Here is a 23,976-nt window from a genome sequence, read left to right as displayed (position 1 = left end):
GCAGCGCCCGCTTCTTCTTCCTCCTCCTGTTTCCCGGGGAGAGTCATTTATCTTCTCGCGTACCTGTCAGTCCACTTCCTTTTTCTTAGCTCTTCTGTATCTTTTGACTCTTTTGATTGTCCCAGCATTCCATTTTAGAGCATGCAAAAGTTAATGGATGGATTGGAATCCCACATAAAACTGTTGATTTTCCATTTCAACGCATCCATTATAACAAATTGTGCATTGTGAATCGAACATTAATTATTAACTAGGAAATTAATCAGCAGAGGTTTCCAGTAATGATTGATTTTTAATCAACTTATGTAAACATTCTCTTATGCTACAAAATGATAGTGAGTATTCTTTTATTTCTTTACAATAAAACATAAAACGTCAATTAAGAAAATAATCGCCAACCGTTTTCAGTATTGATTAATCGTTAATCTATTGAATTTGAAAGTATCTACATTTAATAAAATTATAGCAAGTTTTCTAAAAAAAACAAACAAAAAAAAAAACATCGAGCCTGAATTCTTCCATCCATCCATTATCTGCACCGCTTATCCTCAGTAGGGTCACGGGGGTGCTGGAGCCCATCTCAGTTCTCTTCAGACAGTGGGCAGGGGACCCTGAACCGGTTGCCAGCACACACAACTCACTCGCTCATCCACACTTAGGGACAATTTGAACCGGCCAATTTTGGAATGTGGGAGGAAACCGGAGTGCATGGAGGCAACCCACACAAGCACGGGGAGAACATGCAAACTCCACACAGGAGGTTCGAACTCATGACCTCAGAACTGTGCCGCACACACGCTAACCACTGCGTCGCCGTACTGCCCCGCCTGAATTCTTATGAATCTCAATTTATTATATATTCCCTTTGTTTTGTTTCTTAAATCTCTTGGTCAGTCCACTACACAAGTCAGGTAAACAACATTTTAGATATGGTAACAACAACAACTTGTAATTGAGTGATCATTTTCACACAATAATTTTAAATAATAATAATAATAATAATAATAATTTCCTTGTATTGTCATTCTGTGTAACAATGTACACAGAACGAAATGTCGATTGCACCTGACCCGTTGTAGCGAGCCGATGCAGCCGCAGCCAACAGAGGGCGCCGCCGACCACTTTTTAAGTCTTAGGAATGACTCGGCCGGGGCGCGAACCACCGACCTCCCAGTCTCAAAGCGGGCGCCTTACCATCTAGGCTACTGAGCTGGTATCTTATTAATTAAAATAAAGCATTATTAAAAAATATTAAGAGTCAAGACTGAGTGTGTTCTTGACTTTAGCCACCTCCCACTAGGAAGATATGGTTCCGGTATTTACATGCATACATAAAATGTTACATTAATTAAGATGATTATTGGTTGCAGTCCAAAATCCCAATCAAAGAAATTGTATGCTTTCTTCAAAAACTGGATTCATTTACTAAAAAGCAGGAAAAACATGTCAAATTAAAGGATGTTTTTGTATGAATATCGTCTTCACTCTTATCATTGGACTTACAATAACGTCACCAGTTAAGGAGAACCCTTTTGAGTTTTTTCATGTGTCTGTCATATAAAAATAGCACAATTAACCTTTTGGATTGTGTTTTTGTCTCCAAACAAACCCCAAAAATGGCCAGCACATTGCATTTGTCCCCCATCGAGCCAAGAACACACATGCGCCCGTCCCCTCAGCAACACGTCGGGGTCCCGCAGAGACAATTAAACAGATGGCCTCGCAGACGAGGGGCAGTCACAGCTTCATTCGGGGGATCACGAGTGATTTTGCGGATCAAGGCGAGAAAACAAATCAGAAAGTTTCATGAATTGACTCGTTAACAGCAGGTTGCCCGGCATTTAAGCCTTCAAAATACAGTAAACGTGGGGCCATTGATATCCATTTGCATGAGGATCAATAGAGCTTATTTATACAGTAAAAAATAACAATAATATTTTTAATTGAATTAATTACTGTCTAAATTGTGGATTTTTGTATTGCAGGTCATTTTTAAAACTAATTTAAAAAAATATATATTAATTCAACTACTCCAGGTGAATAAACTATTGTCTCACCTGTTTTCCGGCAAAGATGCACATGCAACACTCTTTTTCCGGCTTTTGATTGCAAAAAATAAAAACCTTCTATTTCTGTATGTTCGGACTGGGATTACTCAATGTTAGTAGCAAATGCAGTATTGTTTTTTAGTTTGGGAAAAAACTTCGGTCTTACCTTTCAAAACAGACCAAAACCGTGTCGGGACCAGAACAGAGACGGGACCCACTTGCATACGTTTCTCTCAGTTTTATTGGGAAAAAGCCAGGAAACAGACGGGTGCCAAAACAGGTGTGAGTCAGTTTTTGATTGACCTGCACGACCGTGTGTGGCAGGTGACCGGCATCAGCGTGTCGCCGGGCAAGGACCAGCTGGTTGTTTTCCACACCAAGGACAGCCGGGACCTGGTGGTCTGCCTGCAGGGCCTGGTGCCAGCCAACGAGAGCCGCATCGGTGAGCTGGTGGGGGCCCTACTGAGCCACTTCAAGAGGTAGGTTAGCCCGCACTTTAGAAAGGTAAAAAGAAAGTGTTTTCGATCATAAAAACTTGTCTGTTCGTGCAAAAATCGTAACTCAATATGCGGTCGAAAATTGAGAGTATCCACACACAACATGAGGTTTGCTTAAGAGCAGGGGTCTCAAACTCAATTGAGTTGGGGGCCGCTGAGGCTAGGATCCGGGTGAGATTGGGGCAAATGGGGTTTTCCACAAAAACGGCGCAGATGAAAACAAACTGTTATTAAAGGGACAGTGTTTCATATTTAACCACTAGATGTCGCTGTTATGTGTAGTGCAAGCAAAACTGTTTCCAAGGAAGACTACCGAGACTGAAAGTGAGCAAAAAGCACCCTTTTTCTTTCAATTTTCATCCAGCCTTTCTTAAAGAAAGACAAAAAGAAGGGGGAAGGTTTTTTTTCTTTAAGTCAAGTCATTTTTATTTGTATAGCCCTAAATCACAAAGAGTCTCAAAGGGCTTTAAAAAATGAATACAAAAGAGGGAAGAAGAAATACGGAAACGAGGTGAACAGGGCAAAATGGATTAAAAAATAAAAGAAGGGGAAAAGAAAGCAAACAAAGAAAATGGAGAAACGGAAAGAAAACAAATACAAAAGGGAATTAAAAAAAGGATAAAGGCAAAAATGGGGGGAAAAAAGCAAATCTCTCTCTTTTATTTTCATTTTTTTATTTTTCTATTTATCTTGAGTTGTAATTTTTGTCCTATTGCTTTTTTTCATTGTTCTCTTCTTTTTTTGTCTCATTTTTCTCTTCTTTTTTAACTATTTTTTCATATTTTCATATCATATAAGTCTTACTTTTTGTCTTTTTTCTATTTTTCATTTTTCTCTTCTTTTTTCATTTTTTCCCCATTTTTTATTTTCTTCTTTATTTCTTTTTTCTTGACTTATTTGTCATCTTTTCAAAAGTAATAAGGTGCATTTCAGTCACTATGAGAGTTCGTACTTTGTCTTCCTTTGTGCTTTGAGCACTTGTTTTCAGTGGTACAATGGAATTCTGCGACATCTAGTGGGAAAGTAATAGACACTGTCCTTTTAACTTTCATATTATGGCGGCGGCTTTAATTTATCATCCTTGGAGCCGTGAGTTTGAGACCCCTGCTATTAATGGACGCCGTTTCCTGCTCTTTATTCGTACTGCAGAACTAAGGATGCAACTAAATCCTGTGATGTGCAACTAAAAAACATAGTCACACCTCTTCTACTAGAGTAGTACAAAAAGTAGCTTTGGTTAGGTTCATTCACGTTGCAGGAAAACGGCCCATATCCGCTTTTTTCACACCATGCCCAGGCCACTTTCATATGTGGTCCAAAATCCGATACATATCTGATCTATTGGAATGTGATTACTATGTGAACGGATGAGACCTGCGCGTCATTGATAGGCTGCACACGTCACATTTGAACAGGCGGGAGGAAGATGAGAAATCAACAACCATAGCAGAAAAAAACATTCAATCGGAGGAAAAGTGATGTTTTGGATTTAATTATTATTTGGGGTAGAGGTAAGCAGTGTCTGAAATAACGTCTGCCCGGACAGATGTGCATCTTTAACGTCGGGCGTACAACTTACAAAACGTCTCCGCTCGGGTGGCCGACAACTTTGTCAAGAAATTTCGTTTTGTTTGGCAATTTGCATACTCGGCAGCGATTAACTTTGTGCTTCCGAACTCTCCCGAGCGTTATAAGGTCGAGCATTTGTATATCATTTTCCAAAGTAGACGCACAGAGAACACCAAAAAATAATAAGAAAAGAAAGGAAATGAAAGATTCAAAAGAAGCTAACAAAACTGATGACGCTACAAAACGTAAACGTACGTTAAGAGCATGGTGGAAAGAGGAGTTCATGTGGCTTGTAGCAGACGACGCAACGCAAACATTACATGAATGAAGATGAGTAAATACAGGTAAATACTGATGCCAGATGGAAGACAGTGATGTCACATACATGCAATGAATCTTATAAATACATTTATAATAAACTTAATTTGAAAGCGTTGTTCTGTTACATATTCTGATTATCAATCATTAATACTTGGCAACAATGTTTTTGTTTTTTTTTGCGATTAGTCGTCTTTTTGTGTTTCAAGTTGTGAAAAATGGGGCAGGCAACTTTATGGATGGGCAGGCAACTTTTGAGAGTTGTCTGCCCTGGTGTCCGCTTTCAGCTTCAGACACTGAGTATAGTAAACTTTGATTATTTAAACTATGAACACAATAAACAATCAATGAGTTCTCTGCCCTGGTCTCCGCTAACTTTTTCGCATGAGTTTCAGACACTGAGATAAGATCTTGGGCCCGAACCTGGCCTGAATTTCGGACTTAAAATGTCAATCATTAGGTTGGGCTTGTCTGGGCCGGGCTTCTCTCTTGTTGTTTTTTCCATTAGTGGAGGATCTGTACTTCTACTTGAGTGATATTGTCTTGAAGAAGTAACAGTACTTTTACTTGAGTCACACACTTTGGCGCAGTTTTCCGCCAAAGTTATACAATTCAGATTACTCTCGCACAAAGAACATGGTTACCAAACCCTCAGTTGGACTCCAAATCACGAAATCCAAAGAAACTTTCATCCTTGGTCTCGCAGTAAAAGACGCGCCGCTTCCTCTTTACGCCTCTACGTTGCTTACGTCAGACGTCATTTCCACTTCCTGCCAAAAGCTGACAAGCTTTACAAACTTTCTTTCTGGTTTTTGGACAAATATTTCACTAATTGCATCTTGTAATCTGCAGAATAGGATTTTCTTTTCGTGCTATTCCATAAAGTTTTATTTTCTTCCTCATGCCTTGAGGCTCTTTAACTCCACCCGGGGGAGTAAAAGCCCACCTTAAACCCCACCCCCACATTTGCATATTACCCTATTTTTATTACAGTGTGTATTTTCCGTAGCACTATTCAAATACTCTGTATCAACACGTTATATTGGGTATTTTTGTGTTCTATATCTTTTATTTTATTATTTTATTTTTCAACACAAGGATACTGCTGGAAGTGTAAATTTCCATATGGGGATGAATAAAGTATCTATCCGTCTATCGATCTATCTTCACGGGAAAAAAAGCTGTTCTTCGGAGCAGTGTCTCGGACCACCCTTTTTCCTTAAATGCACGTTCGACCTGTGCTGGCTTCATCATCCTGAAATAGGCGCCACCCGGTGCACACCTGTTTTTGGTTTTTCTTCCCCAAATATGATGAACACAGAGATTGGATGCCACACTGCTATTTTTTCGAACACACCCTTATGAAATATTTGCCCAATTGCACAGCCTTGTTTGTTTTCTGAGAATCTACTGCCTCTACTGGTAACTTGTTTGTCATGTAAGAAATAAAAATATACTAAAAAAAACAGGGATATTCTGGTTTGACACATTGCGCTGCTATTACTTTGAAAGAGTCGGTAATTGATGCTGCAAGAAATTAAATGGCATTCCAATGGGAAATAGCTTTTCACGCTGCCTCATCAGTCACTGTGACACACAGAGATTGCACATCATTGTTTTCACTCTGTCGCCATGCCCTTCACGTGCCCTTCAAGGATAGACGGACTTCAGCATTCCATGTTGTCAGCTTTTTTTTTTTTGAAACCTTTTAGACTAGGGGTGTCTAAGATGCGGTTCTGTTTTTTAATTTGGCCCACGAGAGACCGCTAAGAGAGAAAAAGAGCTGCAGGTTTATATAGGTCCACTTGATGTCGCCAAAGCCAGGTGCCACTCCCAAAGCAACTATGGCTGTGTTTCTCTTTTTTTCCCTCTTCTTTTGTTTTTCTCTCTCCTTTCTTTTTTCCTCTCTTTGTACTTTCCTCATTTTTCTTTCTCCTTTTCTCTCTCTCTTTTTCATTAACAATGTTTCTTTCTTTCTCTCATCCCTCTTTTTGCTTTACCTTTTACTTTATTTTTCTTTCACTATCTTTCACTCTTTTTCTATCTCTTTTTTATCTCTTTTGCTCTCTATTTTTTGCTCTTCTCTTTTTCTTTAACTCTTTCAATCCCTCTTACCCATTCTCTTATCACTTCTCATTTTCTTTCTCTTCTCTCTATCTGTGTCTATCTCCCTTTTTTATCTCTTATTTCTCTTTTATCTTTCTTTCTCAGTTTCTCTCTCACTCTCTTCTCTTTCTCTCACTCTCTTTCTTCTTTTTCTTTATCTCTTGTTATCTTGTATTTCCTTTTTCTTTCCCTCTCTCTGTATTTTCTCTCTCGTTCTTTCTGTGTTTCTTTTTCTTTCTGTGTTTCCTCTTTCGTTTTTACTTTCTTTTGGTTTTACTTTCTTTTTTCTTTTTGATCTTTCTGTCTTTCTTTCTTTCTTACCCCTTTATTTCTTTCTTTCTTTCCCCTTTCATTCTTTCTTTCTTACCTCTTTCTTTCTTTCTTACCTCTTTCTTCCTTACCTCTTTCTTTCTTTCTTTCTTACCCTTTTCTTTCTTAACCCTTTCTTTCTTCTTTCTTTCTTTCTTTTTAATCTACTAGTCTGGCCCCTGTGAGAATATTTTATTCAACGTGGCCCCCGAGCAAAAACGAGTTTGACAACACCCCTGTTTTCGATAGTATGGTTCCTTGCCACTTTAAGTAGTCTTATTAACAAAAAAGGAGCTCCAGCCTCCTCCATTTTGCAACAAAGTGCCCCACGTTAGTCTTTTTATGCCCAGCCCCAATCCCAACCCCTTCCCAGCCTAACTTGGCTCCCCCTTACTGAGGAGGGGATGAAATATTTAAAGCTGTGCTGTTGCCGGCAACTATTTTTAGAACAACCGGCAGCCTCCGTGTTCATCCTTTTTTTATTATGTGTGTTGGGCACAGCTCAGGAATTAATTGATCAAAAAGATTTTGGACTTTGGCTACTCAGCAATTGTGCTTGTGTTTCAGGGTTTGTACGGGTGCTCGAAATCAGCGAAAATGCTTGAGTATTAATGTCCTGTTTTCAAGGTTTGAAAAGTGCTTGAATTTTGGATGAAGTTGACATAAGTGCTTGAAATTGTTGCCATGTTTCTCGGCAGTCTTAGTTAAATAAGAACATTTTACTAGAAAAAATAAGTAAAATTGTTTTAAGTAGCAGATGTAGATTGTTAAGCTTTGGGTAAATGTTTTTGTAAAAAAATAGAAGTGCCTTGACTTACAGAAGCTACATTTTATCTAAGAAATGTATTGTGTGTGTCTAAAATCAAGAGAGAGAAAGAGAAATAGTCCCTCTGTCTCAATCCTTTTCTTTCTTTCTGTCCCTCCCTTGCCCTCTGTCTGTTTCTATCTCTCTGTCTGTCTCTGTCTTTGTTTCTGTCTCTCTCTGTTTATCTCATTTCACTCTGTCTGTCCTCCCTTCTACTTTTGTCTATTTTCCCTCTATTTCCCCCTCTCTCTGTGATCTGTCCGTCCTTCCGTCCATCTGTCTGTGTTCCTCCCTCACTGTCTCGCCCCTATTTCCCCACTTTCATCTCCTCTCTTACCTTTCCCTTCCATTTTCCTGTGCTTTTCCCCAATATATTGAGCGCTCTCTAAATGATTGCTGGGATGGGCTCCAGCACCCCCGCAACCCTACTGAGGATAAGCGGTGCAGCTAATGAGATGATATATATATATATATATATATATATATATATATATATTAGTAGCTCATTCATTAGCTCATTTTAAGAAGTATTTCTTCCAAGATTTTAAAAAATGCTGAAAATGAGCAAAACAATAACCATCAGCAAGCAATACAATTTTACTTGTTTTAATTATTTTCTACAAAAAACAAGATGGAATATTTTCAGAAAAAGATAAAAAAGAAGTAAAAAGTGCTTATGTGGTAAGATTTGTGTTATTTATTAGTGGAGGGCTAAATTTCGTCACCTTGGAGCGACTTAAGCACATTCACGGACACCCCAGTCCCGATGAAATGTAAATTTGACGTAGGTACCTGTCGATGGCAGTGAACTGGTCACTGATAAAGCAAGACTTTTTTTTTCTTTTGAGGATTTATCCCGAATTTTTAGTCAATAGGTGACCCAAGCCCCGCCAATTCCAACCCCTAGTGCTGAGGCAAAGGGTACCCGAATTTTGAGTAATTAGAAGACCCAGCCCCCACCCCCCCCAATTCCGAACCCTAGTGCCGAGGCAAAGGGTACCCGAATTTTCAGTCATTAGGTGAGCCAGCCCCCCAATTCCAACCCCTAGTGCCGAGGCAATGAGTACCCGAATTTTTAGTCATTAGGTGACCCAGCTCCCCTGATTTCAACCCTTAGCGGCGAGGCAATGGGTACCCGAATTTTTAGTCATTAGGTGACCCAGCGCCCCCCCAATTCCAACCCCTAGTGCCGAGTCAATGGGTACCCGAAATTTTGTGTCATTAGGTGACCCAGCCCCTCAATTCCAACCCCTAGTGCAGAGGCAATGGGTACCAATGTTGTAAGGCTTAGGTATGACTCGGCCGAGACTCGAACCGACGACCTCCTAGTCTTGAGGTGGGCTCTGCAATTGTTTTGAGGGGTTTATTTGCCGTGCATTGTATTTAGTAATCCTGCAATTTGGAGGATATGATCTCATAATGCTCCCAATTTTTACAAGCTTGTTCTACCGACGTCTACAAGCATCCTGTGTCTTGTTTACATCAAGGAAAAGGCTTTTAATGCAGTCAGCAACCACTTCATTAGGAACCCCTTGATGGGAATCAACACAAAGGGCGGTGTCAGTCATTGTTCATTTCACCATTTGCTTCGTTATCATTGACCCGGTTTCATGAGTCAGCATCCCTCCATCGATTACGTACCGCCTGACCTGTGCCGAGTCTTGTTGGATACTCCCATAACACACACGTGTGCTGAGATGTAATCAAAGTAGAGTGCCGCGTCGTTCTTTTGCCGCAGGCGGAGGGAAAATACGCATATTTAAGCGGGGATATTTCAGCACTTTGTACGGCGGACGTGTCGTGCATATTAGCCTGCCCAGGAATGATAGAGCGACATAGATGCCAAGAGGGAGAGAGAGTGTTGATTTGCTCTTCCACACCAAGGTCACGGCACTTTTTGCTGAATCAAATCTTTTGTCCTCACTGATGCAAGCCATGCACTCTTTTCATTGTTCTTTTTCTTTCCATCTTGCATCCCTTTCTTCTCGCCTCCTTAATTCCCTCTTCATTTCGTCCTTCCTCCATTTCCTCGCCATTCTTTGCCCTCTTTTGTTTTAGTGCTTTATTAATTTTCCCTTTTCCCTCCCTTTGCCTTCTATATCATAATGCTGTCTTCTTCTCTCCACTTCTCTTTACTTTTACCTTTATTTTTTGTTAGCCCAGATCCATTTCTCTCTCTCTCTCCCTCTTCTTTATCCTTCTATCTTCTTTTTTGACTCTCTTCCTCTGTTTGTCTCTACCTCCCTCCCTTTCTTTATATTATCTATTTCTCTCTCTATTTCTCTTTCTCTCTCTCTGTCTGTCTCTCTGTACTCCTGTCTTAATCCTTTTCTTTCTGTCCCTCCCTTGCCCTCTGTCTGTTTCTATCTCTCCCTCTGTCTGTTTGTTTCTGTCTTTGTCTGTCTGTCTCTGTCTATCTCTCTGTCTCTCTCTCTGTCTCTCTCTGTTTATCTCGTTTCACTCTGTCTGTCTTCCCTTCTATCTACTTTTTTTCTATTTCCTTCTCTTTCTCCCTCTTTCTGTGATCCGTCTGTCCGTCTGTCTGTGTTCTATCACTGTCTCGCCCCTATTTCCCCTCTTTCCTCCTCTCTTCCCTTTCCCTTCCTTTCTCCTGTGCTTTTCCCCAATATATTGAGCGCTCTCTCAATGTTTCTCTCTTTCGCTCTCTTTCCTCCCAAATCCCCCATGTCTGTCCTTTTCACCCATCCCCCTTTTTACTTTCCTCCCCCTTCCTTATTTTCGTTCTTCCCTCAGCCACCAGCTGCTCCCCTTCCCACCTGACATTCCCTCCGTTCCTCTTTTTGTTTTTCTCCTCAGTCTCTCGTTTCCTTCTAGGGGACTGCGGATGCAGTTGCCATGGCGACAGCTGCTTCCCCGATTGTCTGATCAGTACGTGATCTATAATAACCCTTCTAGCTTCCTGCATGCCGGCTGTATGTAGTTCAAAACAGGACTGCTTAGTTTTTCCTCAATCATCTCCATCTGCTTGTCTTGTTTTTTTTTTTCTCAGCAATCTAAAACAGTTGGCAGGTGTGACCTTGCTCCGTCAAATAGTCGGAAACACATTTTATGGTGGATTATTGTACAGTCGGAGTTGTGCCATGAAAAAAGGGGTAAGGGGTGTATTAACTCACTTCAGAGATGATAAAGTTCAATAGTTGACTCATCACAGTGACATCATTTTATTGCTGTGACCTGTACGCTGTCAGCATCTTCCTCACTTGAGGAGCTCCCGTCTTTAACGGGGGCCATATTTCTCTGTGTGACCTCCACTAAAGTCGCCGATGCACATGTTCAGCCCAGCAACAGCGGTCCTGCCTCTCGCCCTCCCCCGCCACCATTGTCAGGACAAGCGTGATTAGCTTCCACGGTCTCACGACCTCTCCTGTGGATATCTCATCTTTCTTTCCTGGAGCTGGCCCGATGACCTCATTTCTTCGCCCCAATCCATCCCATGCCACACCTTTGCCACGCTACATCGCGGCAGCCACCTTCACGCTTAGATTTTGTCCTTCAGGACCCTCGCATTTTCCTCAAATAGGTTTGCTCTAGTAAAAACACAGATGGATATTGTAGTTGTAGAAAATGAGTTCAGGAGCAAAAGCCACCATTTTTTGTTCATCTCCTGGGGCTTCCTTTTTAAGACTTGGTGTCAATTGAGGATGACAATCTAGTGGCCCAGTAATCTTTTCTGGATCACGGACTGGCGGAATGCAGCCCAGGCAAATGATAACATCAGTAATAATATCAACAATAATAATAACGAGACCCAAAGACCCAAATCTACCATGTGATGTAATGGTAATGGTCTGCATTTATATAGCACTATATAGTCACTGAAGACCTCCCAAAGCGCTCTACAATGTGCTTCACACTTACGAGTGTCTGAAATAACGTCTGCCCGGACGCCCGGGGCGTGCATCTTTTACCTTTGCTTTATTCCGGTTTTGAAATCTTCGTTCGGTTTGGAAATTTCGGTGCGTTTAGCAATTTGCATACTCGGCAGCCAATCAGAAGACGGCTTCGAATAACTTTGTGCTTCCGGACTTTCCCGAGCGTGATAAGGTCGTGCATTTGCATATCATGTTCCAAAGTAGACGCGCAGAGAACACAAGAAAAATGGATAAGTGTTTAGGAATCAAGCCAAAACCTCAGCCACAGAAGATTCAAAAGAAGCTAACAAAATTGATGACACAACAAAACGTAAACGTACATTAAGAGCTTCGTGGAAAGAGGAGTTCACGTGGCTTGTAGCAGACGACGCAACGCAAACATTGCATGAATGAAGATGAGTAAATCCAGGTACATACTGATGGCAGATGGAAAACGGCGATGTTATATGCATACAATGAATGTTATAAGTATATTTATAATAAACCTAATTTTAAAGTGCTGTTCTGCTATATATTCTGATTATCAATCCTTGATACTTTGCAACAATATTTTTTTTTGCGATTAACCGTCTCATTGTGTTTCAAGTTGTGAAAAATGGGGCAGGCAACTTTTCAGAGTTGTCTGCCCTGGTGTCCGCTAACTTTTTGTCATGAGTTTCAGACACTGAGTATAGTAAACTTTGATTATTTAAACTATGAACACAATAAACAATCAATGATTTTTATCACAGCTGCACGTATCCAACACGTTAGTCACTTCATTTAAGCAAAGAAAAAGTAAAACACAAATTTTACCCATACAAAAATGAAGGGTCCGCGTTATAGAGGTATAAATACGGTATATATGCACAATGGATTCCTTTATGACTGTGCTAATTGTTAGCTCGCCAATGGTGTATCTTATGTTAGCATTCATCTAGCAGGTGCATTTTTAGAGCTTGGTTATTTGTACATAACGTGTTGCTAATTATCATTTGGCTTTTCTCGATCAGCAACACTAATGGCGCAGGCTCATCCGGCACCTCCTGCCGACGCCATCTGCAGACTGCGCGATCATCCGCGCTTCCCCGATGAGACAGATGCTACCGCTTTTTCTGCATTTCCGGTCCTTTCTCCCCTCCCACTCATCCGCCAAAGGGACCCGGTTGTTTAACGTGTGCCCGGCAACAGCTGCTATTGGCGCACGCCATTCACCCGCCGTCCCGCGGGAAGACGGGTGGTCAATGTCCACATTCTGTGAGGACCATGTCCCACGGGGGACATGCCACGTGTCGTGGCTTTTGTGTTTTCCCCCTTCGTGGTCTGGCTGAGACACGACGAACATATGGAGCCAGGCAACACATGAGCGGCCTCTGCTACGCATTGACGCTCATCAAAAAACATCACCTGCTGCTGTTTTGCCAACACCGAAATGATCTTTACAATTCACGTGTCCGATCATCGTAGTCTGAGCCGTTTTCAGGCAAAAATACAGTTCACAGGAGGTCAGCACGAAGTCGTTATCGATTAAATATATTTCTAAGGGAGAGAAAGTCGATATTTATCTCCTCGGGCGATGCTGCGCCGCTAACGGTGGTGAGCTGAGCATCAACTTGAGATGTTGACATAATCCTTTTAACAGCATCATTTTTATTTTGGCAGGCCGCATTAAATTACAGCAATATGTTGCAGTACACTGCCTAGTCCACTGGTTCTTAACTGGTCCGACTTGAGGACCCACCATTCCACCCTAATGGCAAGCTGTGTGCCCAAATCGCCGCAAAAATGCCCACTTCTCAAATTTATCCACTGAAAGGTTTGTGCATATTAAGGCGGCATTAGTAGAATATATTCCCCCAATTTTATTTAAAAAAAAAAAAAAAAATTACCAGCCCGAATATAATTGCCCCCCCCCCAAACTGCTTTAAAATCGCCACAAAATAAAACAAATGCAAAATATTAACAAAGAGTGTACCTAAACATCAATATTTATTTAGTTTTGTACTTAATAGGGATTAACATACTGATAAAAAGCTAAGTATATAACCTTTTGAAACCATTTACGGTTGCTGCCAGCAGCGCTTCAATGGCAGACACTCGTACATCGTTTTAGTATTTCACAATCATTTATTTCTTCATTGTTGGCTATGTTTTCACTTTTCTTTTCCCTCACTACTTTCTTTGGACCCTCAATTGTAGGCAGAAAAAAGGGAATAAAACCAACAAAATCTCAATAAAATGAGATGCCGTCCCACTAGGTAGAAGAGATTAAGCATGTACTGTTTAGAAGTATAATTGACCCTTCGTTTTTTTCTTCTTCTTAGCATTATTTTGCCAAGGAAAAGGCCCGAGACCCACTGAAAATGGTACCACGACCCACTTTTTGGGCACGACCCACCAGTTGAGACGCTGGTCTAGTCTGTTTTGTAAGAAATTGCCACTAATTGTCCAAATTCATTGCCGTATCAGACGATGTTGCTCGTTATTTTATTTTATGTTGCAAAATTAACTATTGAGCATCTACTGCAGGTGAATCATCTTGTTCATTTTAAGTATTCTTTTTCTTATTCTACTCGAAAAAAGGCAAAAATATTGTAACTTTTTCGAACGTATATATTGTTTACAATATCTTCCGGAATATGTGACAAATTATTTGAATTATTAAATATATACACGTATATATTTATTTATCTATTTATTTTCCACTTTATTATCATGTTCAAACATTTATCTGCTCAGCATGTACTACAAGTAAATAATTTGGATAAATAATTTAGTTTGACCATTACGTTTCGGTTTACACTATCAAATAGGTATGTTCATTGTAGGTATTATTTTTGTTATTCTGTTAGGGAAATAAAGGTAAAATATTGCAGTTTTTCTTTGATACGTGTATGTAAAATATAGATGCATTTATATATATTTCATTTTTAATTTTTCTTTTATATTTTCCACACATTTGTCACGGTTGCCATGGTGCCCAATTAGCCCCGCCCGTGTGGCACCAGCTGCGACTCATTGACAGACGGGCTTCCCTTCTATTTAAGCTCAGTGCTCTCACTCACCCTATGGCAGTCCATCAACAAACCTCTGCGCCCGCAAGACGTGGGTTTTGACTCTGTCCGGTTCCCTGCTTGTGTTTCCTGTCCGGTATTGTTCCCGTTTTTTTTGTCCTGTTTAATATCGATCTACAGTTTCGTTCCCGTCCAGTTTGTCCTGTTTAATTTCGATGATATCCCGTTTTGATATCAATCCTGTCTGTCCCGTCCTGTCCGGTATCGACCCCATCCGTCCGATAGCCGCTTGTGCAAATGGTATCGATCTCGTCGGCCTCTGGCTTCCTGTCGTTCCACGCCAGACAGCTGCCTTACGTCTTCCGCCCAACGATCGCCGAATCACTGGCGTTTGGGTTAACGTGCATGACTGCCCCATTTCCCGTAAAATAAAAGGTTTGTGTGAGAAACGTCACGCATTTGGGTTCTCCTACTGTTCCGGTTCTTGACAACCTCACCAGTCTTGACAATTTATTTGTTAAAAATAATTAAGAGATGTAGGGATTCTTTCATGCATTTAAAGGTAATCATTGTAATTGAATACATTTAAAATATATTCTTTAAATGTCCTACAAGTTGGCACCATGGGGTAGAGATATAGTCATGTAACAAGGTTAAGTATTGTCATCATTATCATTATTGCCCATGTTTTAATTTGTATTTTCTTTTATCTTCCTGAGTTTTGATCCTCACCCTGACACTTATTGTTAACCTTGCTCAACAAAATGCTTTTTCTGCCGTTTTAGCGCTAAATCAGCACGCGAATAACGAGGCTTACCGGTTCTAATTAGCATTTTCGTCCTTCACGTGACCGACTCGGGCGTCTTGTACTGTATCGATGTGCATGCTAATAAGCTGCGCATGGATCAAACTAATGCAGAATAATCCAGAAGCCGCTCCGTTAATCCTCGGCGGGGATTATGACCGTTTGATTGGCCGTGATTGGTCGTAATTGTCGTCGGTGAGTCGAGGGAGGCGGCCGAGGCGTGGCGATCGTTCTTGAGGATTTAGCTGCTCCTCGTTGATAATATGAGAAATGTCGGGAATGACAAACATGTGAGAGTGGGACAAAAAGGGCAAACTGATTGGATGGGTCAGCGGGGCCTGTTGTGTAGAAGGGTAATGGCAGAAGAGATGAGTCTTTTCACGAGGCGCCCTATAGATCTACAAACAGAAACACAGTTGCAGTTGAATAATTGCTCTATATTCTCATTATACAAAAGTACAACGAAATTGGAGGGCTTCTCCTTTCAAGCAAGGAATTTGATTTCTAGAGCGGCTGCCTACCTCGAATTGCGCAGGTCTCAGGGATGATTAAAATAACACCGTTCCCAATATAGCGTTTTCCAGGTCATCAGTTTTACGGGTAATGGATCTGGCGTCGGTGAGATAAAGGCACAGCATGAGTAGCTTGTGAGGGTTGTTACGTCACTTAGCCATAGCAGTAGGTTTTGCTATTGCCTTTTCTCCCGAAGCTGCTTCAGTCCCTTCCCGAGAATCGGATAACAATCCACGGAGCACCCGCCATTGATCACCATTACTTTGCACTCTTCTGACTTTCCTCAGAGTTTGCTTTAATTGATGAATTTTCTTTTCATTGTCATGAGCCGTTAAAAACTAGCTGTCGCCGTGTCTGGCACTTTGCTTTGGTGGACACCCGCCACCTCTGTTTGATACACCAGTCTATCACAGTCGCGCACACCCAAGACACAGCCATCCAACCTTTCCCTCATGATAACATTAGATGTTTGCTGTCTGTTCGGAACACAATGTACAATACGTTGATATCAAAATCCGCAAAGCGGTAAACCAGTGATAACTAAAGCTTGAAGTAGCGAGGGATTACTGTGTAGCACGGAGGGTGCTGGTCAATAGAGAGAAGGGAAGCGCGCTATGTGTGCAGAAATCCGCCCACCCCTACCGCTCACCCAATCAAATTGCTCTTGGTGCTTTGCTTGGCTGGTGTTTTGGGTGTTTACAGTTTGTTTTGTGGGTTTTCATGATAATATGTCTCAACAGTGAACGTACATTCCATATATGAGAATCTATGGAGCCGCACTGGCAAAACGGAGTCTGTTGGTTTAACATCATGAATGTAAACTGTCGTTTAGAGTCTGCCTTATACAACAACAACTGTCTTCTTAGTAGATTCTACTGTTTCTTTTTGGCTTTGCATATTTGCATGCACTAAAAGTGGAACGATAGAGAGATTTGCCTGGCTCCTAATTTATCTCCTCTCATATGCACTCATAAAAAGATAGATAAATAGATAGATAGATAGATAGATACTTTGTTCATCCCCGAAGGGAAATTCACATTTCCAGCAGCATCCCTGAGCTGAGAACAATCGAGAATACAATTCCCGACCCCTGCTATATAAGAAAGTCACAACAGAGGGGGAGATCCACAGTGGTCAAAATAAATGGGGGGAATGAAAGGATTGCTTTTCCAGCTAAAGAAGCCTGTGAAATCCAAGTTTGCCTCGGGGAAGGTCAGAGCAGCTCAGACAGCCCACTGGGAGAGAAGCATCATCTCGTGGCCTGAACATAAAATGTTTTCTATTTATCCACACAATGCGATCTCAGAGTGTTATCTATTTTGAGACAAGTGTGTGCGCGTTATCTCGATGTCTACCCTTCGCGCCGAGCGCAGCCTCCCTCCGGCATTTCGGCAAGACACACCGCACCAAGTAGCTTTGGCCGGCGGCCATGACAGATGGAGGAGTCGGGGATGGGGGAGGTTGCCATGGCGACCAGCAGCGACTCGCATCCCCCTCGGCGACTACCCTAGCGCGATGCATGAGAGTTTTGCGGAGGAGTGCGGCGTGGGATCCGTGTTTGCATTCATGACTTCTTCTTGGGCCCGCGTGTGAGTGACTTGTTGCGATTGCGTAACAAGTTGCTGTCATCGGGCGATGACTTGGATGGAGTTTATGTGAGAAGTAGTTTGCGTGTGGCTTCCTTCTCAAAGGTACGGCTTCAGGGGAGCAGGAATCGGTTTTAATACATATTGTATATACAGTGCTTCCCACCAACAAGGCTGTGGTGGCCCGCCACAGTCTCGTTTGCTGAAAAAAATATAAATATTATTTATAGAGATGCAGACTTGTGACTTCTTGGGTAACCTTCTGTGACATCAATCTGTCAGCACAGTGATTTTAAAGCGTTTTAAACGTTTCCTATAAGATTACTATTATTATTAATAATAGTAGTAATAAAAACAAACTAAATTTGTGTCACAGTTGCCATGGCGCCCAATCGGCCCCGCTCATGTGGTGCCAGCTGTGGCTCATTGACAGATTGGCTATTTAAGCTCAGTGCTCTCATTTTTCCTTTGTTAGTCGGTCAACAAACCTCTGCCCCGCAAGACGTGGGTTTTGACTCTGTCCTGTTTTCTGTTGGCATTTCCTGTCCGGTATTGTTCCCGTTTATTTTTTTCCCGTTTGATATCGGTTTCCAGCTCGGTGGCCTTGGGGGTATGGCGCCCGCCCGATACTGGGAGGTTGTGGTTCAAGCCTCGGCAGAGTCATACCTAATACTTAAACATTGGTACCCGTTGCCTCCCTGCTTGGCGTTCAGCATTAGGGGTTGGAATTGGGGGTGTTTGGTCACCTAATGTTTTGTGTGTTTCAATTGTGGTATTCTGGTAAACTTGGTCTTAAATTTGATTTCATAAAGTTTATGGCTTAGGATTGTGGTAGGCAACCACCGAGCTGGATTTTTTGTTTCCATCATATTTATTCCAGAATATACTCTTTTTTTTTTTCTTTTTCACCTCAAAATATGGATGGTGTTATATTGAGATTCTCAGTAAAACAGACACTACTAGTTTCCATGGATGAAAGTATCAGGAGAAGCCTCCTGAACTGACTCAGATACAACATCTCCAACATCTGGTCACTGTTCTTTTTCGTTGTAAAGCATCATCCCGCTCTTCAGAGATCAGCAGGATTTTGGCTTTGACGGGCAGTGGCGTACTCCAGAAATACTACTACAGTATTACTATAATACAGAAATACTACAAAAATCTTGAAAATACCACAGAAATTTTACAACAGGTGGTCTGTGCAGCCCTTTGAGACTCTCTGTGATGAAGGGATATACAAAAAAATGACTTGACAATTAACAAAGTTTTAACAATTCTTTCATTCAACTTGCATTAAGTTGTAAGCAATGTTCCCCGTAATTTTCCACGGGTCTGAGCGTTTACACAAAGTCGGTGAGCAACGCTTGAAACAACAGTGAGCAACAGCAATCCCAAGTGTGGCAACTAAGTCATTATCAAACATGTCCAAAACTTGACATCAAGATACATTTTGCTGAGTTTCCGGCAATGCAAAATGATTTTTCTCTTTTGAATGAATTGACTCGTGTACTATTGCAAAGGTTGTACGGCCTACAAACGTCGTTTGTTCTTACAATTCTTTCACAAGATATCCATTTCTTTTTATTTCCTGATATATTTTGTCGCATAATATTAACATTTTTGGGGGCTTATTTAGTCGGTTGTAAGATACAGAACTGTACTTAATCACATTTTTTTTGTGGAAGTACAATGTTGGCAACAAGATTCACTTGATATAATTGGAAATTATTTGAATGCAACACAAACTTTTTCTTCTTTTGTCGGTGTTTTGTTTTCTACTTTTTTTTAAAATTCCTTTTAAAAAATCTCATTGTGTTTTTTTTTTCCGAGCTGTTACTTTTTTCTTCTCTATTTACTTTTTTCCTTTGTTTGTTTCTTTTCTTTTTTTTCTGGCTTTTTTCTAAATTTTTCCTTCTTTTTTCTCTTCCTTTTGTTTCTTTTTTTCTAAGCTTTTCACTATTTTTTTTTTTTTTTTTTTTTTTTTTTTTTGTTCTATTCGCCCCTTCCTTTAAGTCATTTTGTGCATAATTTGACATAATATTTGGTCATGTTGGGATTAAAGAAGCAAAAACAACCCCAAGAGCCGTTTAGGACCCGAAAGAGCCGGTTCCTTTTAGTGAGCCGAGCCGAAGAAGCTGGTTCCCCGACAAACTCTACTAACTTTACTCAACTTCGTTCTCCTTCGACTCGACTTCAAAATACCTCATTTAGGACACAGCGTCCGGGGAACCCGTGTATTTTTACCTTCATCCACTGTAACTTTGATTTAATTCGCTTCTTAATTAGTAATTTTGAGCCCTCATTTTTGTGCGCTGGCTAGATTTTCTTGTGCGCTGAGAATGTGCGAGCAGTGCGCCACTGGGCACGCGCGCAGCTTAGAGGGAACACTGGTTGTAAGAACTTTACTCACTTTGGACTTTCTGTGTTTTTGTTTTTTGTTTTGTTTTTGCACATTCGTTTTCTTCTCAGCGAGCGCAGGAAGCTGCAGGTGACCGTCAACACCCCCATCAACTGCAGCATGAATGGCAAGAAGTGCACGGTGGTGGTGGAGGCAAAAATTAACCAACCGCAGCCCGACTTCACCAAAAGCCGCGCCGGCTACGTTCTGGCCGTCCCCGCCAACTGAAAATTGATGACTCCGGGCCAAGTCCACAGCAGACCGAGAAGGTGATTGACTCGTTTGTCTGGTTCGGGCGGGATTTCCCTGATCGTCCGATCGAAAGTTGAAAAAAATATATAGCACTGCTGGATCATCCACCAAAGTGATGTTCTCTCCCCCGTGTTTGCTTTGTGCAATATTTTCGTTGTTAATCCAAGTTGATTTTCTTTTATGTTAATGAAGGTTTTCAAAGCTTTTGTTTTAAACGGGCCTTCATGCCAAAGGCGTGACCAGTTTTTGAGTTGGGATGTGTTGAGCGCGTCCGAGATGACCTTAATTTAAAAGTAGGACGCATGCACGAGGTTCAAGTTTCTTGTGATAAATGCGGCCGGCCTCAAACTGGGCTCGCTCTTTTGAAAAAGGATTAAGGGTGCGAATGATGTGCTTGTTTTGGACTCACGAATGGAGGACTGATCCTGCTGTATGTAGAAACACATGTAAAAATGAAAAAAATACCTTCAAATATATGCCATATAAATAAATAAACACATAAATAAATCACCATCCATCCAATATCTGCACCGAGGGCGGCATGAGCTGCAGAGGTAGAACACTCGTCTTGGGATTAAGAGGTCGCAGGGTCGATTCCCGGCTCCTACGTGTTATATGTCGAAGTGTCCTTTGGGCAAGACACTGACTCCCTAATGCCCTCAATAAGCAGGTAGTTGCCTTGCATGGCTGACACTGCTATCAGTTAGTTAGTGTGCAAAAAATAGTTTTGAAGCTGAAGGGAGCATCTACAACTTTTGCTTCACCCTCAAATACACCAGGATTGCAGTAAACCCCAACCACCCATTTCATAGCCTCTTAAACCTGCTGCTGTCAGGGAAAAGACTGCAAAGGTTTGAACCAGAACCAGCAGGCTCAAGAGCGGCTTTTTGCATCGGGCTGTCAGAACTTTCTCCCTGTCCTACCACCTCCCACCCCTCTGCTGTCTGCCAGATCGATGCAAAACAGGTCTATTTAGATTCCAGCTAAACTTTGCTCCAGTTTTTATTTGAAACATGTATATTTTAATATTTTTTGAGAAAAAAAAGCAAGAAAACCTGGTGCTATTTTTTTCTTTATGATTTTGCAGTAGACCCTAACGCAGGAAGCAGGAAATGGTAAAGTGCTCAAAAACAGATGCAACTGGATAACAAGATCACCAATAAAGTGGCAAAAAAAACAGGATGAGACTATTAGCTCAGGAGATAGAGCACTCGTCTTGGGATCAAGGGGGTGCAGGTTCGATTCCCGGCTCCTCTGTGTTGTGTGTCGAAGTGTCCTTGGGCAAGACACTGCCCCCGATAGCAGGTAGTTGCCTTACATGGCTGATGCTATCTGTTAGTTAGTGTGCAAAAGGGAATAGTGTGAAGCACATTGTAAAGCGCTTTGGGAGGTCTTCAATGACTTGTTCGATGGATGATACAAAAATTCCCAGCTCAAACCTGCGACGTTTGGCGTGAGTGGGTGTGTCTTTATAATGCGAGTTTTTAATTTTAAAAAGGCACGGCAGCTGAGTGGTTAGCGCGTCTGTTGCATCGTTCAAGGGATCAAACCCAGTTACCAGCCTTCCTGTGCGGAGTTTGTATGCTCTCCCCACGCTTGCGTCTGGTTTTCACTCCGGGTTTCCTCCCACATTCCAAAAACACGCATGTCAGGCTAATTGGCCGGTCCAAATTGTCCCTAGGTGTGAATGAACGAGTGAGTTGTCAGTTCAGGGTGTCCTCTGCCTACTGCCCGAAGATAACTCCAGCACCCCCGTGACCCTACTGAGGAGAATCGGTGCAGATAATGGATAAATCACGTTATTCCTAAATGCAATTTATCCAAATATTTATGCATTTTGTCATTTGTTTTGTCATTTATATTGGTATGTATTTGATCATATGTTCTTTCGTGTATTTTGTCACACAAAATGCTATTTGAATGAGGGGGTGGGTCAAACGGGCTGAGCTTTTCGCCTATCGGTTGATCATCGGTGAAAAAAATTGTCTACTACACGGATCAACCAATAGATGTAAACCTTAGCCAATTTCACCTGCCCCACCATTTGAATCACATTTTGTACATACACGTCAAAATGAATACCAAAATACATAAATGACAAAATAAATACCAAAAGAATAAATGCATGGAAAAATATATGACAAGATAAATACAAAAATAAATACATCGTACACAAAAAAAACACAAAAAAATACACGAAGGAATAAATACGTACATAAACAAATGACAAAATACACGTCAAAATAAATGAAATAATAACAATACCAAGATAAAATGACCAAAAAAATGAGTACTTGCATAAAGATAGGAAGAAATTGCTTTTATGTCATTATTTGGGTTTTATATGATTTGTTTATGTGTTCATTTATTGACATATAGCAGGAATGGGTCCTCCATACTACGAAGTTTAAGTACCGCTGCTTTAAAACGTACGACCATGTGAGAGCTTGTTAGTCGATAATACCTCTTGCTCGAAGCGACAAGCCACGCGTTAGAAAAAATATTAATAAACACGTACGCTTTAATGTAAGAAACCTCTGCAGAACCAAATATTCTTTCATATTTCTATTTCCTCAGCATTATCCGCCAAGCTAACAAACGCCAATACAGTTAAATTGCGGTTTCTCATGAAGTGCGTGCGCTGGAGTCCTCGACCCCATGGCTAGCTCGTAACTTTTCCGCTCGTTAGCTTGCGCGCCGCCTCGCAAGCGGCTAGCGCAGTCACGCCAACGGAAAGCAACAGCGTTGCAAAACTGAGCCGGGGGCATTGACGCATGCAATCGGAGAGTTGGCGCAAAAATCTGCCAACTCGGAAAACGGGAACAGTTTAGGGTACCTTGACTTTGGGTTCGGTTTGATGCAGATTTTGCAATATTTCTATTGAAATCCATTGAAAGGTTTTTGGGTCTACTGGTAGGTTCAGTGCAATGGGTATACACTAAAAGTGTGAGTCTTAAATGAAAGAAAAATATCTTAAATAACAACAGATATGGTGGAGATTGAAAGGATATGAACAGTAAAATCTCCCAAAATCAAACCCCATAGAGCACAGACGTTTTAAAATACCATCGTCCAGAAATACAAAATGTTTTTTCTCATGCCATTTTTCAGACCACAATTTATAAGAAAACACACAATTGCCATTGTTATCTAAAAGAGAATGGACAAAATCGAATGTGTCTTTAAAAGGCGCACCTCAAAACTCCAAATTTTCCAGTAATTCAAAAGTGTGCCTTATAATCTGCCGCACTTCATAGAATCACAAATGTATAATTTCTATGAAATGCTCCTACCTATTGTAACAATTTATAAATAAATCAATTCATTTGAGCTGTGGATCACAATTGCGATGTGAAGAAGATCGTCACACTATCCATGGTACCAGAAACGAATGTTACTTTTTTTGTGCATTCCTCGTGTCACAATGGCATTATTCTTCTATTCCAAGTTGTTTCCTTCATCGTGCGTTTGAATCTCCATTCTCTAACATTCATCTCTGGTACTGTGACTAAAAATAGTGTGATAATGGGATCAAGCCTAATGCCTTTTTGTTTATCATCTACATTGCTAGTGGTCTAGTGGTAAGGATATGTTCACTCTCACCGCCGCGACCCAGGTTCGATTTCTGTTGCTTTCGTTTTGGTCAGCACTATCTTTTGACTGATCAATCGTTGCACAAACACAGTAATATACTAGTGTAAACGATTTTACGCGCACCCAAACTTAGTTGTTTTAATAAATACGGTAAGTCAAGGTACCACTAAAAACACAACACGCGAGTATTCTCAACAAATTCACTGCCATTGACAGCTTCAGACGTGAAAGATCCATTTTGACTGGGCTGCCATTAACATCTATAGCCGTCAAATGGAGTGAACCATTTA

At 41.1% G+C, this 23,976-nt stretch overlaps 1 protein-coding gene across 1 annotated transcript in view; it reads left to right on the top strand.

Annotated features, from left to right (window-relative positions):
* myo1d (myosin 1D) overlaps positions 1 to 21,491 on the top strand; it is a 75,954-nt gene extending 54,463 nt beyond the window's left edge. The window contains exons 21-22 of the mRNA XM_088323362.1: positions 2,373 to 2,527; positions 19,912 to 21,491. Coding sequence (XP_088179488.1) covers positions 2,373 to 2,527; positions 19,912 to 20,068 — 312 coding nt within the window. The 3' untranslated portion in view covers positions 20,069 to 21,491. The remainder of the gene's footprint in view (positions 1 to 2,372; positions 2,528 to 19,911) is intronic.
* Positions 21,492 to 23,976: the final 2,485 nt, after the last annotated feature.

Source organism: Urocampus carinirostris, chromosome 19 (assembly GCF_059441175.1).
Source record: "Urocampus carinirostris isolate Australia breed hairy pipefish chromosome 19, RoL_Ucar_1.0, whole genome shotgun sequence".
Taxonomy (NCBI): Eukaryota; Metazoa; Chordata; class Actinopteri; order Syngnathiformes; family Syngnathidae; genus Urocampus; species Urocampus carinirostris.
Note: the sequence above shows the minus strand (reverse complement) of the source record. Positions and strands in the feature narration are given on the sequence as shown.